This window comes from Anguilla anguilla, chromosome 13 (genome assembly GCF_013347855.1).
Source record: "Anguilla anguilla isolate fAngAng1 chromosome 13, fAngAng1.pri, whole genome shotgun sequence".
NCBI classification, from domain to species: domain Eukaryota; kingdom Metazoa; phylum Chordata; class Actinopteri; order Anguilliformes; family Anguillidae; genus Anguilla; species Anguilla anguilla.
This window is the reverse complement of record NC_049213.1, coordinates 26206456-26222825: the sequence shown is the minus strand read 5'-3', so window position 1 is coordinate 26222825 and position 16370 is coordinate 26206456. Positions and strand designations below refer to the sequence as shown.

General features: G+C 37.8%; 1 protein-coding gene across 7 annotated transcripts in view; it reads left to right on the top strand.

Moving 5' to 3' along the window:
• The window catches only part of fhit (fragile histidine triad diadenosine triphosphatase), a 212879-nt gene that overhangs the window by 165127 nt on the left and 31382 nt on the right, over positions 1 to 16370 (top strand). For all 7 annotated transcript variants that reach the window (XM_035389364.1, XM_035389367.1, XM_035389370.1 and 4 more), the window contains one exon: positions 8473 to 8541. In XM_035389364.1, the coding sequence (XP_035245255.1) occupies positions 8473 to 8541 (69 nt within the window). The remainder of the gene's footprint in view (positions 1 to 8472; positions 8542 to 16370) is intronic.

Sequence of the window (16370 nt, the reverse complement as noted above, 5' to 3'; positions counted from 1 at the left end):
ATTAGTCAAGAAGCCTCAAACACCTCATGCAAAACAGTGGTCAGTGACCAGGTGCGTGGGGTCAGAATTGTACATTTATCTGTTTTTTAAGCACTTCAGTGTTTCTTGGATAAGCTTGTTCACATTAGTCTTGTTGGAATTATCAGTGTCCTCACTGGAGGAGGTCTCTGAATGAGTGTACATATCCCTTCTTCAAATGGCTCCCTGTTCCCTAGATAATGACTCTGGCGCAGAAATGTTTAATCACTGAAAACCACATTAAATTCAAAAGCCTTTCATTACCCTGACCGAGCGTGACATGAGCAAACTCAGAAGTGTCCTGTGGTATTTACCATGAACGCCTAAAGCATGTTAGATGTATACTTTGTCTTCTCAGTGGGATATCTGTCTTCATGCAAATTAAGCAGCTCTTAAAATGGCACCGTCAATGAAGCCAGTAAACTGCGCTGCTTTTATTATTTCACCCTCAAAGGCTCATGGGAGCATCGCAGCACTTTTGATTTCTTATCGGTTGCAGAGTTTGTGATAGATGCTAATTACATTCTTCCTGACAAATGCCAAATCTGCATCTGTTACAAAACAGGCTCAGAAGGTGGGGTGCTTGAAGGGGGCCAACGAGCCAGAGCTGTCTGTCACAGCCTATTTTGTGCGAGTATTAAACATAAAGGTTATCATTCAAAACTATTTCAAACACTACTGAAGCACAGGTGAATCTGTGCCAACCTCATCTTCTTATGTAAAGTCAATGAAAGGGTATGATTTGACTGTGCCATCCATCAAAGAAAATTTTGCCTGTCAATTAATTTTTATTTTAAATATTCCTTTTTTTCATTATATAGATAGCCACATTAACCTTAAAACTTGTCAAACTATCTCCATGGAGAGCTTATGTTTCAAAATGATATGCCATGGCCAAATCAGCACTGGTTCCCTAAACTAACAGGACACCATGGTGAATGACTCTGTCTGTGACACCTGAACTACTCCTCCTTAATTCAACCAGTGTTTCTGTGCCTTGTCTACCATTTATTCTCAGTTTCATGCATGACTTTTTGCAAATGGGGTAACAAAGCAACGCTATATTGAAGTTAGCCATTACTCAATGAAGAATTTTTGAGGCTGTTGAATTGAGTTGTCTTTTGATTTTTTTCTTTCTTTTTCATGTTCATTAGCTTTTCACAGCATGTAAGGAATATCAGTCCTCTCCAGCTGAGAAAAACAGCCTTGCAGTCATTCCATTAAATGAATGCCAGGGTTTCATCTCTGTGTGAGGAAATACTTTAAATGATCTTTCACTACTCTGGTTTCTTAAAGGTCTCTTTTTTATTCTTTTTCTCTGTATTTTCTATCCCAGTTTCCCCTCTTACCTATGAATAATGCTGGTGGCTCCGATCGGCTCAACGGGACAGAGTCCCCCATCTGTGCCGAGCACATCGAAGTGTCCAACCCACCCTGTGGTTTGGCTGCCATTTTTGCCCATCCAAGTTTTCAGCTCAGCAATGTAATAACCAACATGAATAATAAATATCTGCAAAGTCCTTAGTTCAGAAAATTCTGGAGCCCGATCAGGCGTGTCCCTCACAAAGAAAGACCAGGCTGAGGCAAACAGGCATGGTCTTGTTCCAGCTTTGCACCATTTTTTTTCTTCTTTCTATCAATTTCATCTTGTTGTTGCCTGGGTGAGGATTTCATCTGGAATATTATTTTGTAGGGTCCCAAGAAGATGGCAAGATGAAAATTTCATTTTTGGTTCAGCAAAGCCCTGAACTGATCAATGAGAATGAATGTGCACTGAGAATACGTTCACATTAATCTGTGGGAAAGAACCTATCAGTACTAGATGAGGTCTGTAACATAGAGGAGTTGCTAATGTTTAATGACTGTGTGAGGAGAAAGCAATACACATTTGATAGACTAATTTTAAACGTGATGTTATTGTAAATGAGAATCCTGCTTAGCCCTTTATGAAAACAGATTAACGCACACATGCAGCGTATCTGCTATGACTCTGCAAAGCTTAGATCTATCACCCGGATTGCTGTGATCAGGTGCAGTGTGCTGGTGGTAAAAAATGGCCCTTTGATTGAATAGGTGCACAGCAGTCTACTGCGGCAGGTGCACTTCTGTGAATTCAGGTCCTCCCGAAGATAGAAGTGGAATCTGAAAATGTGTACTGTATTTTGTGTATAGTAAATATGGTATCACGTTTATTTTTGTTAAAAAAAAAAAAGAATCCAGAAGGTTATGCCTATTTACTTGTATAAACTTGTTTCGTGGAGGTGTGACAAAGCTTGGTGTTTATTCCGAGGTCATAGTAAAAGTCACAGAACAGAAGTCCGATATTGCTGCGGTGTGGCTGCCGTGATATGGATTTGCGCAGTAGTGGCCAATTATGTGATAATTGGCTGCAGTGATTTCTATCACTGTTATTACATCACCCTGTGATTTGATCTCATTCACACTTATTTTGGGAATATGGTATCGCTGGATGTGTTGGTCGGTGGTGAGAAAATAGACCCTGAGGTTAACTGTAACCCTCTGTTGATCCATTGGTTCACAAATGATGCATTACAAAAATGTTGAAATCCTTGCTTTTTCAAACTCACCCAAGCATTCTGGAGGGATGAGTTGAAGGGGGTGTCTAATTATGTGTTCATATATATACAGTGATCTCCATAATGTTGGGATGAAGGGTTTTTTTCTTGATTTGGCTGTGTACACCACAATTTTAGATTTGTAAGCAAACAATTTATACGTGGTTGCAGTGCAGATTGTAAGCTTTTATTGAAAGGCACGTTCATACATTTTTCATCCTGTAGACATTTTAGTGGTTTTTATACAGGTTTTTATACATGCCACCCCCACCCCCCAAATTCAGGGCACCAAAGTTTCTAAGGGATGATGATGGTGAAGAATAAGAGCTTTTAATCAGACATGGACCACAATATGATTCCAGACAAGACCAGAGATGGAGTTTAAATTTAGATATGTAGTAATGGCCGTGATGACATTAAGTTAGCCTCAGCTTAAAAGTGATCTTAAAGGTCAGCAGTGTAGCACATTATAATTCTGTGGCAGCAGTCTGTACCAATTGTTTTGACTCAGAGCTTTCTAATCAGTGTGACAGTGAGATGATGGTCCTGTAACCCACAGCAGGCTGACCCTTCACTAACAGAAGATTCTAGACTGATTTATGAGAGAAATTAAAGTCTGAAATGACCTCATACAGACTGGAAAGGTCAGGGAATGATGACAGATTTAAACTGCTAAACAAACTGGTGAGACAAAATAGAGCACAAGTTCTGGCTGAATGTAGACGAAAACCCTCAAAACTGAAACAAATACTGTCATTTATTTCTAATGTTGGGTATTTGTAATGTACGACCTGGAATCAATTTAGTAGAAAAGTACTGAAATGAGAGAATATGTAAATATATATAGTATATGACACCACTTAAAGAAAAGACTGATGATACAGGAAGCATTGCTTGCTCTTTTCTTCAGGGTTTTGTATTTCAGAACTAAACCAGTTGTCGCACTGGAAAATGTGTTCTGACATAAATCATGATGGGAAAGGAATGTCTAAATCATACTTTTTTTGCGAAGATGTTATTGTGATTTCCAGGTCATGCTTAAAACTTTTAATTTCAGAAAAGCGCCATAGAGGCCAGTAAGACAAAAGTGTGTACATTTCTTCATCGCTGCTTTTGTAATCTGAAGTTATAGGGTGTTATAGAGCTGACAAACTACTTTATACTTTACTATTTGTATTTATAATTCATTTTGAGCCCTTATCTTACCCCAAAAGTATATATGCCAGTCTGACCTGACCAGAGGCTATGTAAATGTTAGCACTGGCTGCCCTTTTTTACAGACAGCCTTTTCAGAGGGCAATTCAGCACATATGTTACTGTAGGAGTATGAAGTGTCCAATCAAAACATAAAGCAAGATGAATCTATGTGTAAATTGTTTTCCTATTTTAAGTGGCTGATTTGCAGAGGAAGCAAAGCAGGATGGGATGGATCATTCTCCCACTAATTAGCAGCTTCGATGCTTAGCTGTGTTTCTTACCCACCCCCCACCACCTCCCCCAAACCTTGTCTTAATGGGAACACAGCTGTTCGTGACAAAATGCATTTGTTTGCCTGTCTTACTAGATTTACCCTAAACAATATAAATAGCAGTATAATCACTTCACTCATTTGTTTCCAGTCAGGAACTAATTAATAGACATCTGTTTTAATTAGGTTTGGGAAAAAATAACTTTATGATTTGTATATCCCTGCTTGCGGGACACTACCATAGGTTTCCTAAAGGGCAAATAATGAAACAAATGCATGCTATGTTGGAGACAGTGAACAATTATTGCATTAAATAAACCCTGACTAGATAACCATTTAAAGGTTGATCTTAATTAATATGCATTTTGTGTCCCGTGGAGACCCACCTCTTCAGTCTGTGTCTTGGCTCCCTTCTAAATCCAACCCCCAGCACTTTTTTTCTTGTGAAATTATGTTTTAACAGCAGTTTTATTCTCATACATGTTAGCTATGTGAATCATTCGATTGATCTTCTGTATTATGGTACTATGTAAGCATAATTTAACTTATATTTTGTTGATGTTGTACTTGTCTGAACATTTTATCAGCCAGGTTTATGATCAATAGCTCATGGATTATTGCATCAGAAGAGTACACATGCTTTAGCTGCAATGCTCCATGAATGTTTACAGATTACACGGCGGTGACTCCAAACTATTCCTCAGTTGGTTGTATCTACACAATATATTTTGAATATGGGAAATAAGCTTAAAAAAATAGACCTTTTAATTGTGGACAAAGACAAGGTTTTATTCAGTCAAAGCTACAGTATATTATCTTCACCTGTGATTGGGCAAAATATGCTTATTTCGTTTTCTTTTTAACTTTATGAAGCAATATAGTGTGATTTCTGGAGAGGGAGCTTCGATTCTTGGTAGGTCTGCTTTGAGTACCAATTGCAGTTTTCACAATAGGGAGTCTTAGATTTAGAGCTCTTGTATATCACCACATCCCCTGAAAAGGAAGACAATGGAGCCTTCTTGGCAGTGAAGCTGCGAGAGGTTACTTACTAGGATAAGTTTGGTTGCAGCCCGACCGCAGCCTCTCTAAGTTTACTCTGTGTTTGGGGATATGTCTGTGTGTACAACAATAGGAATTCCCAGCAGGCTCTCGCTGATTATGTTTTCTGTTTATTTACCTTGAAGTTAATATCCTTGAATTCTCTGGAAAAAAATGAATGTCTTCATCTTCCTTCTTCAGCTGTACTGTGACACAAATGAGTACCATAAGGTTAGAGAGTGATAGTACAGGATGGCGACTGTCTGTTACTGTTACAGTTTAGGACAAGCATTTGTGATGTCACTCTACAATTTCAACCATAGTCTATATTACAACTACCATATTGAGTGTCACATGTACAGTGCCATTTTGACTATGGTTCCAGTTATAATGTCAATAAACCATGTAAAGCCTATTGTAGCATTTTCACCATGACGCCTGCCAATAGCATCTGAGTTCAAATTATAATGTTGCTGATTCAACCACCCCGAAAAATGGAAAGGGGTTTCCATTTTTCGGGGTGGTTGAATCAGCAACATTATAATGTTTTATAAAAGGGGTTTTGGATCAGGGGTTTGACATCCTCACAAAAATTCAAATGTACGGACTCCTTAACATGACGTATAGTGTAATTAAATAAAATGTAAACTAGCCAGTAAGACTAATAGTCTACCGGTTCACCATACATTTCTGGTAATTAAACATATTTGTAAGTGCTTGGTTAGTATCTACTAGGCCTTGAGTTTTAAAATGTATTCTTGAAGAATATGCAGTATTTTTGCCTTTGTTTCCTCAATATATGACAATTAAATAATGCATTATTCCAACTAACTCATTAAATAGAGAATGTATTGTAAAACAGAATGGACTTCTTAACACATTATTTTATCTGTAACACTTTCGAGTAGTTCTTTGCACAGGCTGTTCTGTTTATCATAGAGCAGTCAGATGAAATATAAAATGTGAATAAAAGTAGGAAATTAGGTTATTTTGCCAAAATGTGCACAATGCAGCCATAAATTTTTTTTCTGATTCTGTTGTTAACAATAAAAAAAGTTTATATTGTTCTTGGCAAATGTGCAGACAGAACAGCATTACTACATGTTTGATTACAGGAATGAAGACAAAGGCTTGTATGCTGTTGATTAAGCAGTGCTATAGGAATATATATTCTCTTCTCCCTTTAAATGTTATTTCTAGAAGCTATGGAGTCTCATGAGATAGATTTAATAAATCACCCACCTCTGTATTTTTGATGTGTTTGAGGTCATCATCACACTACATCAATTGAGTTATGAGATGTGCCTGTCTGACAGCTGTTAGGTGTAAACCCATATTGCAACTCTCCTATTGTCACCCAATTATATAAAATATAGTTGTATTCTGCTTTTTGTCCTCAAAAATGAACCTCAAAAATAAACATTTTAAAAGGAGTTAACTGATGAAACTGATCAGAAAAGTTCTAGAATATAGAGTTATTTGTTTTTCAGAATATCAAGACTTGGTGGATTCTTTTCTTCAAATTGGTAAATCAAACCATTCAAAGAGGCAAAGACAATTACTTTTGTCAGTTTTCATAAGGGAAACAAAGATGGTGGAGATTTTTTTTAACAAAAATTAAGGATATATGAATACATATTGACAATTCAAAGGAACAAAGATTCTGCTTTTTTTGAAAGATTTTTAAATATGAATAGAACTGACAGTGAAGTCCTTCAGTCCTCGTCTGTCATTGTTTCTACTTGTTGAGACAAAATGATTTGTTGTATTCCCGCTGCATTGTCAGTGTGAATTACAATAGCTGGCTACAACTTTGAGATTTCTTTGCACTGAAACAGTGTCAGAGGTAAATGAGGTTCTTTCCCCCATGAATCCATTCAACAGTCATGTCGCATGTCATTGTGTTCCTTTGAAGTTTCCAGTATACATCCCACCTGAATAAAAATAATAATAATAATACTAATAATAATACTAATAATAATAATAATAATAATAATAATAATAATACATAAAATGAGTAATAATGCCACCAAAATAACGTTTACAATATTTATTGCAGAAACATAAATGCATTGTTCTTGAATTAATTAAAAACTTGCCCGCATTCAGCAAATATTAAGGGTAAAACCATTTTACTTTGGTCTTGTTTCAGCAAGACTGCATGCCATTTAAAACATTTGCAATTACCGGATAGTAGGCTTGACCCTCCTGGTTCTTAGTCTTTATAAAGCAATGCTTCATTAGTGAGCTTCAGAATACATGCAGATGTTCATGTGTTTTCACAGCTGGCTTCTGTGTACTTCTGTGTCTTACAAGTAAATTTAGAATTACAATTAAAAACGTAATTGTTGCTGGTGTCATAGCAAGAAATCAGAAAACATACTAGTCTATATATAGAATGCTGTATTTGTATTGTATTGTGTAGTACGATGTTAAATTTTCATGTTGGCAAACTGTCCACAAAATAATATTGTAAGAATTTCCAGCGTTGCTTTGTTATCATTGTTTGTTGCCGAGCATATTGTCAGGACGTAAATTTAAATGAGCTCTGCAGCTGGCCAAAACATTAAACATGAATTCATTAAATGGTCCTGTTCCCACTGTTTGCCCGAGGGTATTGCAAAAGACAATCTGTCAATATCAACATTTTCAAAATGATCAGTGGTGTACATTTTACAAACCCTACACTTTGTTAGCTTTCAAAAATTTTTGAGCCTGATTTTTTTTTTTCTCACCCAGTATGGGATACCCAGTCGTATTTGTTTGTGCACTGGTAATGACTTCCATAAGTTAATGACTTGCATCAGTCTGGGAGAGTGGAGACAAGCACAAGCTCTACTCTGAAGTGTTCAATCAGCTGCTAATTCTTCTCATACTGCAGTCTAGTCTCTATATAGTGGAGGAGCACAGTTCATGTACAGTTGATGCATAAACACTGCAGTCACCCAACTGAGTGATGGGGTTGTCTGTTGTGAGGAGAAGTGGGCAGTCCAATTGACTGACACCTTCTCTCCTGGGATGACACTATGGTCTGATTTGATTGTGAAGAGGTGTTCGATTTTTCCACATTTCTTCCCTTCATTTGGTGTCCCCCATACAGACAGCGCCCTAGGTGTCCACCTATGCCTAGAACAGGCCCTACTTGGGCACCAACTTACTGGTCTGCAGGACTTGACACCAGACTGTGTGGCCTCTGTGTCTTAAAATGATGTGCCACCGAGCAGTCCCTTGAGCTGTTTCAGTGTTGCTTGCTCAAAGTAAATGAAATGAGGTAGTCTCCTTTATCCTGTTTTATGGAAAACAGATAAGTTTTGTTTGTATTTATATATGAACTATGGCAGCCTTGTTTTAATCGAATGCTTTTCTTTCCAGCATGTTCATGTTCATGTACTCCCAAGAAGGGCTGGGGACTTTAAGAGAAATGACAGCATTTATGATGAGGTAAGTTATATATATTTATGCATAATTAAAAAAAAAAAATTTTTTTAATTGTTTCCCCAAGCCATTTTGTGAAAAGAGAAACATAAACAATGAGAAACAGACAATAAAAGAGATTTACTTGGTGTTCAGACAAAATATTAAAATGGAAAAGATACGTGATCTAAGAAACTTTGGCCCAGAAGTGCTATGATGGTAGGACAGTGCCAGATGTGGTGGTTCCAGCATCTCAGAAACAGCTACGCTCCTGGAATTTTCACAATCTCTAGAGTTTACAGAGAATGGGGTGGCAAATGGTGCGGTAAACAAGAAATATCCAGTGAGAGGCAGTTCTGTGGGTGAAAACACCTTGTTAATGAGAGAGGTCAGAGGAGAATGGGCAGACTCGTTCAAGCTAACAGAATGGCCACAAATGCTCAAATAACAGCTGTTTACAACAGTGGTGTGCAGAAGGGCATCTCAGAATGCTTGAAGTGCATGGGCTATAGCAGCAGACTGCGCTTGTGTTCCACTCCTGTCAGCGAAGAGCAGGAAGGTGAGGCTACAGTGGGGACGTGATCACCTAAACTGGACAACTGAAGGCTATATCTGATGAATCTCAATTTCTCCTCTGACATGGAGCTGGTAAGGTCAGAATTTAGTGTAAACACCATGAATCAATGGATACATCCTGCCTTGTGTCAACAGTGCAGGCTGCTGCTGGTGGTGGTGTAATGCTGTAGAGAATGTTGTCTAGGCACATATTAGGCCCCTTAATAGCAATTAAGCATCTTTTGAATGCCATAGAAAGGTAAGTATTGTTCCTGACCATGTGCATCCCTTCATGGCCACAGTCTACCCTTTTTCAAATGGATACATCCAGCAGAATAATGTGTCATGTCACAAATTATGCATCATTTTAAGCTGGTTCCACAAACATGACAGTGACTTCAGGCTACCCTAATCGCCTACGCAGTCCTCAGATCTAAATCCAGTAGAGCACCTTTGGGATAAAGTGGAACAGGAGGTTCGCAGCATGAATGTGTGACTGAAAATTTGGGTAAAATATGTGCTTTGTCATCATCAAGAACTGCCAAAATTGAAAGGTCAACCTGGACAGGAGTGCACGTGAATTCTGTCAGTCGAAAATGCTTTATAAACATAAATATGACACTCAGAACAGAAAAGAACAGCATGCTAATGAACAAAAAGTTACAGTATAAGATTGAATTTCATAACTTTTGAATAACCTCAAAAGTTATGTATTTTCTGAATGAGCCCTGATTGCGTTTGACTGCCATGCTAAGCAATCTGTGCTTACAGTAGCTATGTAAATGACATCAGAAGTTTTTGCCATTGTTATTTGCTACCTAAACTTGGCTGCAAGCATTACATCAATGGGCATCCATGCCAATTGTGCTGGCTTTATAATATGGCTGCCTGCCATGCCATTTGTTCTGGATGTATTAATGGGCTGCCATGCCAATTGTTCTGCTCTGGTTATATTAATGGGCCACCGTGCCAATTGTTCTGGTTATGTCATTGGGCTGCCTTGCCAATTGTTCTAATCATATTGTTAGTATTTACTGTATGTGCTTGCGGCTGATGCTTATCTGTCACAGTGAGTTGAAAAATGCTCTGAGCACTGTCCTCACGGTGCTGAACTGTGCAATAATTTCCCTATTGTAAGTCTGAAGGCTACAGTCAAAGGACTACAGTGTGCACATAAAATTGTTTGTACTGCATGTGTATGGTTGGGGGAGGGGAGGGGATAGGGGCCTGTTTGTGTGTTTTGCACTCGGGTTCAGCATGACCGTCTTCTGATTGTGATTGAGACCAATGATATTAAGGCATGTTTTACACCCAGCCTGTTTTCAGAAACCGCGCATGTTCTATTATTGTCTATTATCTATCAGCAGTGCAGCCTAGGGCAGGCTACATCGCAACAACAGTGGTGAACACATTTATTAAAATGTATCACACCACCAGACTCCTTTCGATGATGTTTTTTTCAGTTTTTCTGTGACATTATGACCCCATAAGTCAGTTGGTTTTATGGATGAAATATTCTGGCCAACATTCATTTGGAAAATTCTGATAACCTCATCCAATGAATGGGAAGCTTGCTTATATTTCTCTGGGGAGAAGGAGACCTTATCTACATCAATGCTGCACAAGCAAAATATAAATAGGTTTGTTTTTAATTTGCATGTGATCACACAGAGTATTGTGAAAGCAGCACTGCCATTAATATTTCTTCTGTAATTTATGGCAGATGAAGTACATATCTCTGAGGTGTTTTGCTTTGATATAAATAATCATCGATTTCTCTCCTTGTGCATCATACCCTAAATATTTCATAACATGAACTAAAAACAATTCTCACAAAGACTCAAAAATCCCAAGCTTGTTCGGTCTGTGCGATAATAATAATAAAACTCATAATAATCATACATTGTATTTATGTAGGACATTTCTCAAAAGACATTACTGTTTGATCGTTTTGAAACCAGCTTCTGTTCTCCTTGCCTGAAGTGCAATGTGATCTTTAATGGCCATACGGTGTCAGGACTTTGATTTAACATCCAATCAGAAGGACACCACCCCCTACAATTCAATGTTCCCATTATTGCACTTTGCTGTTGTTTTTATTCTTTGGCTCAAAGGGAACACTTCCCCTACTGACCTACAGAACCACCCAGTAGGCCTCATATCCAAGTACTAACCAAGCCCAGCCACACTTAGCTTCAACTTCGAGGCAGAAGAGTAGTAGAGTAGAGAGACTGGCATGGCAGCAGGAATGAATCCTACAGGATGAGCAGTTGAGCATTTTCTCTTCCACACTCAAAGCACGAGTGGCATGAGCGCTAAGCTAATTACCTGGGCGCTCTATTATTCCGTTATCTCAGTCATTACACTGTTACCAGGGATCCAAGGAACATGACACCAAGATGTGACAGCTGGAGACACGTCAAAGCCAGGGGTTTGTCTTAAGCATGGAAAGGCTCTCTGGAGCACAGTTTTAGTTGTCAGTTTATTTAGATGTAGCTGCACATGCCTGTCTGCTCGTAATGCGGGAGCAGAAAAAGCCTGTCTTCCCTCTGACAGCATGTTACATGAGATATAGTCTTCAGCATTCCATTGTCTTTTTTTGAGTACGCCAAGAAGCCACAGCAGTTTATTGCATTATATCCTCAAACAGTCATGGCATATCATAGTTGTTTTTAAGTTCGTTTTTTTTTTTAAGTTTTATTGTAATTGCTGGTTGTTTTTATGTTTTAGATAGTTTTGCAACCATTTAAGCAAAAAGATTAAATCACTCATCAACACATTCCACTTTCAGTAGAGCCACATCAGAAAAGATGCCAAGCCAGTTGTTGTTAATGATGCTGTAATTTATTATTTGATGTTTTCAGTCAGTAAAATATTTTGTTTATCTGATTGGTACATATTCATATCTTGAAATGTGTTTTCATTCCGTATCCCTGTATAGCTTGTTTGCATTCACCTGTATGATTATCCTTATCCAGGTGAGGTTTGCAGGGGGTGCTGAAGCCTATCCCAGTGTGCATTGGGTGAGAGGCATTATGAACATCTTTATCTGCAAATTATTTTACAATATGTATGCATCTTCAGTTAATCAGGGGCTCATTTTACAAATGCGGTTATGTATGATGTGATAGATTTCTCTTGCTCTTTTTGAAGTGTTTCACAAAGAAATCACTGTTGCCACAAACACGTCGCAAAGCACAATCAGGTAGGCAATCAGTAAATCAGCAATCGTTCTCATTCCCTACCCTGTTTTAGTTTTATATTGAACTTTTGTGCTCAACATTGGGTACCATTTCCCTTCTCTACATGGGCTGGCCACAGTTGTCAGTAGCCAAGGTTCCAAGGGGTACATTGGAATTATATGTTGTAATATGAAAATATAACTTTAATAATTTCTTGTATTTGAACTATCAAGTCTCCCCAGTACACATAGCCAATAAATTATAGTAACAATAGGCATTTTGCTATTTGCAATATTGAAATTAAACCTATCCACTGTCACCTAGAAGTAAAAAAAAAAGTGAAAGTAAAATGAGAGTAAATAAAAAGTAGTTTTGAATAAATGGTGTATGTATTTCAGGAAATACTTTATGTATAATTTAAATGGGTGAATTTAGTTTATAAAGTACTAAAACAATACTTTAAAAATAAGCTTGATGAACTTAAGTAGTCAATACTTTTTAAAAATAAATTCTTTATGCATTACTTTTCTGTAAGGGCACACTTGAGAAGAGACTGGTAGGGTCATGCTTGTGTTAGTGACTGACCTAAGATCTCTGTCAAGAAGGTTGATTAAACATAATATTTCATGCCATTGAAATATATATTGTTTGATCAAGTCATCATCTCCATAGTTATCAAGGATGTGGGGATGATCATGGAAGATTCTTTTTGGAGTCTGCTTCCACTCTACACAAATGCCACACTTAGAAGGAAAAAAATTGAGTGAGAGGCCTGTAGTCATTTTATTTCTGATTCGCAAGCAACGCATTTTCGTGAAATGTGTTTTGAGATCTTGTGATATTGTGATTGTGAAAATCTTCACAAAACGCTTTTGTAAAACAAGCCCCAATTTTTTATTGTACAGAATAAAGGGAGGGATATGCCCTCAAAGTGTTTTGTGAAGCTAATCTTTACTCAGAAAACTCATACTAAAAAGAATGTTTCTTCAAGGCTGTAAATGCAATGCAATTTTACTACCTATGGTTATGTACTTGCATGCTCAGAGGAAATAGTGGAAATAGAATAAAATTGAATTTTATATAGTCTTGTTTGAGGAACACATTTTGATTTTTGGTCTCATTTTTTTTTTGTTTTTAGCTTTCCTTTTATTTTGTTTGCCTCTCCCTTAATTAACAAAAGTTACACTCAAACAAGGTCACTTTCCATTGTTGAGCACTCACAAGTAGGTACAGTCTAGGACAAACCTTGACAGTTCTGTTATTGTGACTGAGTGCATTCATAACAAAATAGAAGAGATGTTTCAATCTGTGACATTTCTGCTGTATTGTAATGGCTTTGCTCAGGTAATAATGCACTTTTTCTTGAATTCACATTTAAATGTTGATACTTTGGAAAATGTCATCAATTAAGTGGTGTGCATCAAGGACTAATAAAAGCTGTGTACTTGTTTTTGATGGGATGAAGGATTATGTGGAAGGGGGAAACTAGTTAGAACTACTGTAACTTAGTTTGTTCATGTTGTATGTGTGGTATGTTTGACAGCAATATCGAGTCCAAACCATGGACTATAGTAAAGGTCAAGGTATTATATGTATCAAAGGAGAAAGATATGACAAAAAAGGGATACTCTCTCGGCCATAAATCAGTCATAGGCTTCCGCATATCACAGGTTCTATCACTTCATTCTAAATTCAAAGGCAAAAATTTGCTATGGTCTCATCTACATGCAGGCCTTACAGCTAACTCTAATGTGTTAGCATGCGTCAGGAATCATGCTGAACCTTTTTGCGATAAAAGCACCCAATTAGGAACAAAGGGAAATAGATGAACAAAGGGATTAATGAATATGTGTGGTGACCAGTCAGTCTGGGGCAGCGCTGAGCATCCTCCTCCAGGAACATGGCCAGGAATGCAAACATAAGGATGCTCTACCCTGGCTCATGCTCCCTTTTGCTCACCTCAATAGCAATCTCCAAAGGCTCCATTCATTACACCCTGTAAAGGTCAGGGGTTTTTCAAAAATAAGTGTTTTGACCTTTTAATCGGCCAGAAAAAAAATACTGAATCACATTTGCCATTTATCTAACACAATTTCATCCCTGTAGCAATCCTTCCTTTTGGATAATTTCACAGTAGCTCCCCCCACCCCCCTACCCCACCCCCCATTTGCGCTACCTTGAGGCAACTTATACACAGTAGCTTATGTGTTACATACTTTACTTTAAGTTCTTCTTCAGTATCAGAAAAGTTCATGTCTAGTCACATTCATTAAACCACTTCATCATAGTGTCACACATACTATTATACAGTGACTGATCTGAAAACCTGTTGACCCCTGAGAGATAATGGTGGTCTAAATTAAGTCAACCTTCATACTTAAATTTGTGTTTAAAATAAATACAAAAATGTTTCAGGCATATGATTGCTGAAAAACATACCGTTTTAAGACCACGTATACTGTATATTTGTCAAGAGTCACCGTGTTTATTAGTTGATATGTGTTGATTGGTTGAACTGACTGAGGAGAAATTGAAGATTCTTCCCTGCTGCCAAAAGTTAATGGGAAAAATTTAAGCATGAGGTTTATTCAATAAACATTTCCCACATGTTGAGTAATTTGAAAGTAATGACAATTATTTCATTCTTCTTGATTGAAATTATGCCAGCTGAAGGATATAGCCAAAGTACTCACTATACCTCTTGGCCCCAGGACTCCTCCTCTCTCATTTTAAGGAGGCCTTGACAGAGGACGCAATCCACGTTTCTCGAGATGATAGAGCGTCTCTTTATGGGTATTTAATTAGGGGAAAGCTCTGCGACAGTGGCAGCACAGATTGTCTTTGCTCCCAGTCGCCTTGGAGATCAGTAGGAACTCAATTATGAAGCTGCCATGCTTGTTAGTGAGAACAATGTCAGGAAATGATTATAAGTTGTAATGATGTTATTTCCTCCACTTAGGTCTCATTACTTCATCTTTTTCCCCCAGGGTCTTTGGGTGAGAAGGGCAAATAATAGACAGCAATCACTGTGCAATCTGATTTTGGAGGTACATATAGGGACCACCAAAATTATTCACACCCATGATCAATATAAGCAAAGAAGGCTGTAGCTATATTATTTACTCAAAAATCTACTATCAAAGATCTATCAACATATTTATCCATAGGTATGTTCTTTTTAACGTCCTTCTTCCAATGCCAAAGCCACTGCTGGTATCCTTGGCCAAAAAACAAAATTTTAGTATTATCTGACCACAACACCAACTGATCACCAACTTCACTTTAAAGATTGGCTGGCATGCTGTTCTCGAATTCAATGTTTGCTCCTCAAATTCAATTCTATGGGCAGTAAATGTAAAAGGCTCAGTTTGTAGCTCCCCTGTTTCATTTATATCTGTTACAATAATGGCCTGTGCTTGGAACTGATGTGCATCATAAATTCTCTCACTTTCCCCATTAGTCAATCTCTGACTGAACTTTGATTGTACACGGTTCAGTCATTGGAGCAAACCTGCGTAAGGAGCTTCAATTGGAAGCGCGCCCCTGTGGTTGCTCCGCAGGGAGACCTCTGTGCCAGCAGTCCATTTGGGCGGCCTGGCAGATCTACCGCTGTGAACCATTTGCAACCGGCCCCACAATAAAGTACAGGATCTTTAATGTTTTTTATTCTTCCCATGACGGAGTTGCACCTGCAATTCTAGCAATAGGGCACCATTTCTGATGTTTGCGTACAAGGAATAATTGCTTAAAATAACTTGCATGCTTTTAAAAAAGTGTTTTCCTTATTATACCATCATGAGAATCATGTAGTTTTTTTTTAACCACAGAATAAATAAACTCAAATGTGCCACAGAATGGCTCTCTGTAGCTGCATATATCAGGAAGAATTCTGTACCGCCAGGGATATTATTGCATCTAATAGAAAACTATTGAATTAAAAAAGCAAAAATCATTACTTTGTGATGACCTGAATGCTGAGCATAGAGCTCATAAATTGCATCTTCTTGGTCAATGTGCTTTTTCGCTCTTAAAAACTGCAGTCCCCAGGGGTGGAGAATGAATTTCACTTATTTAAGCTTTGATTGTTATCTTTTGTTTCAGTATCTACCTTTCCAATCG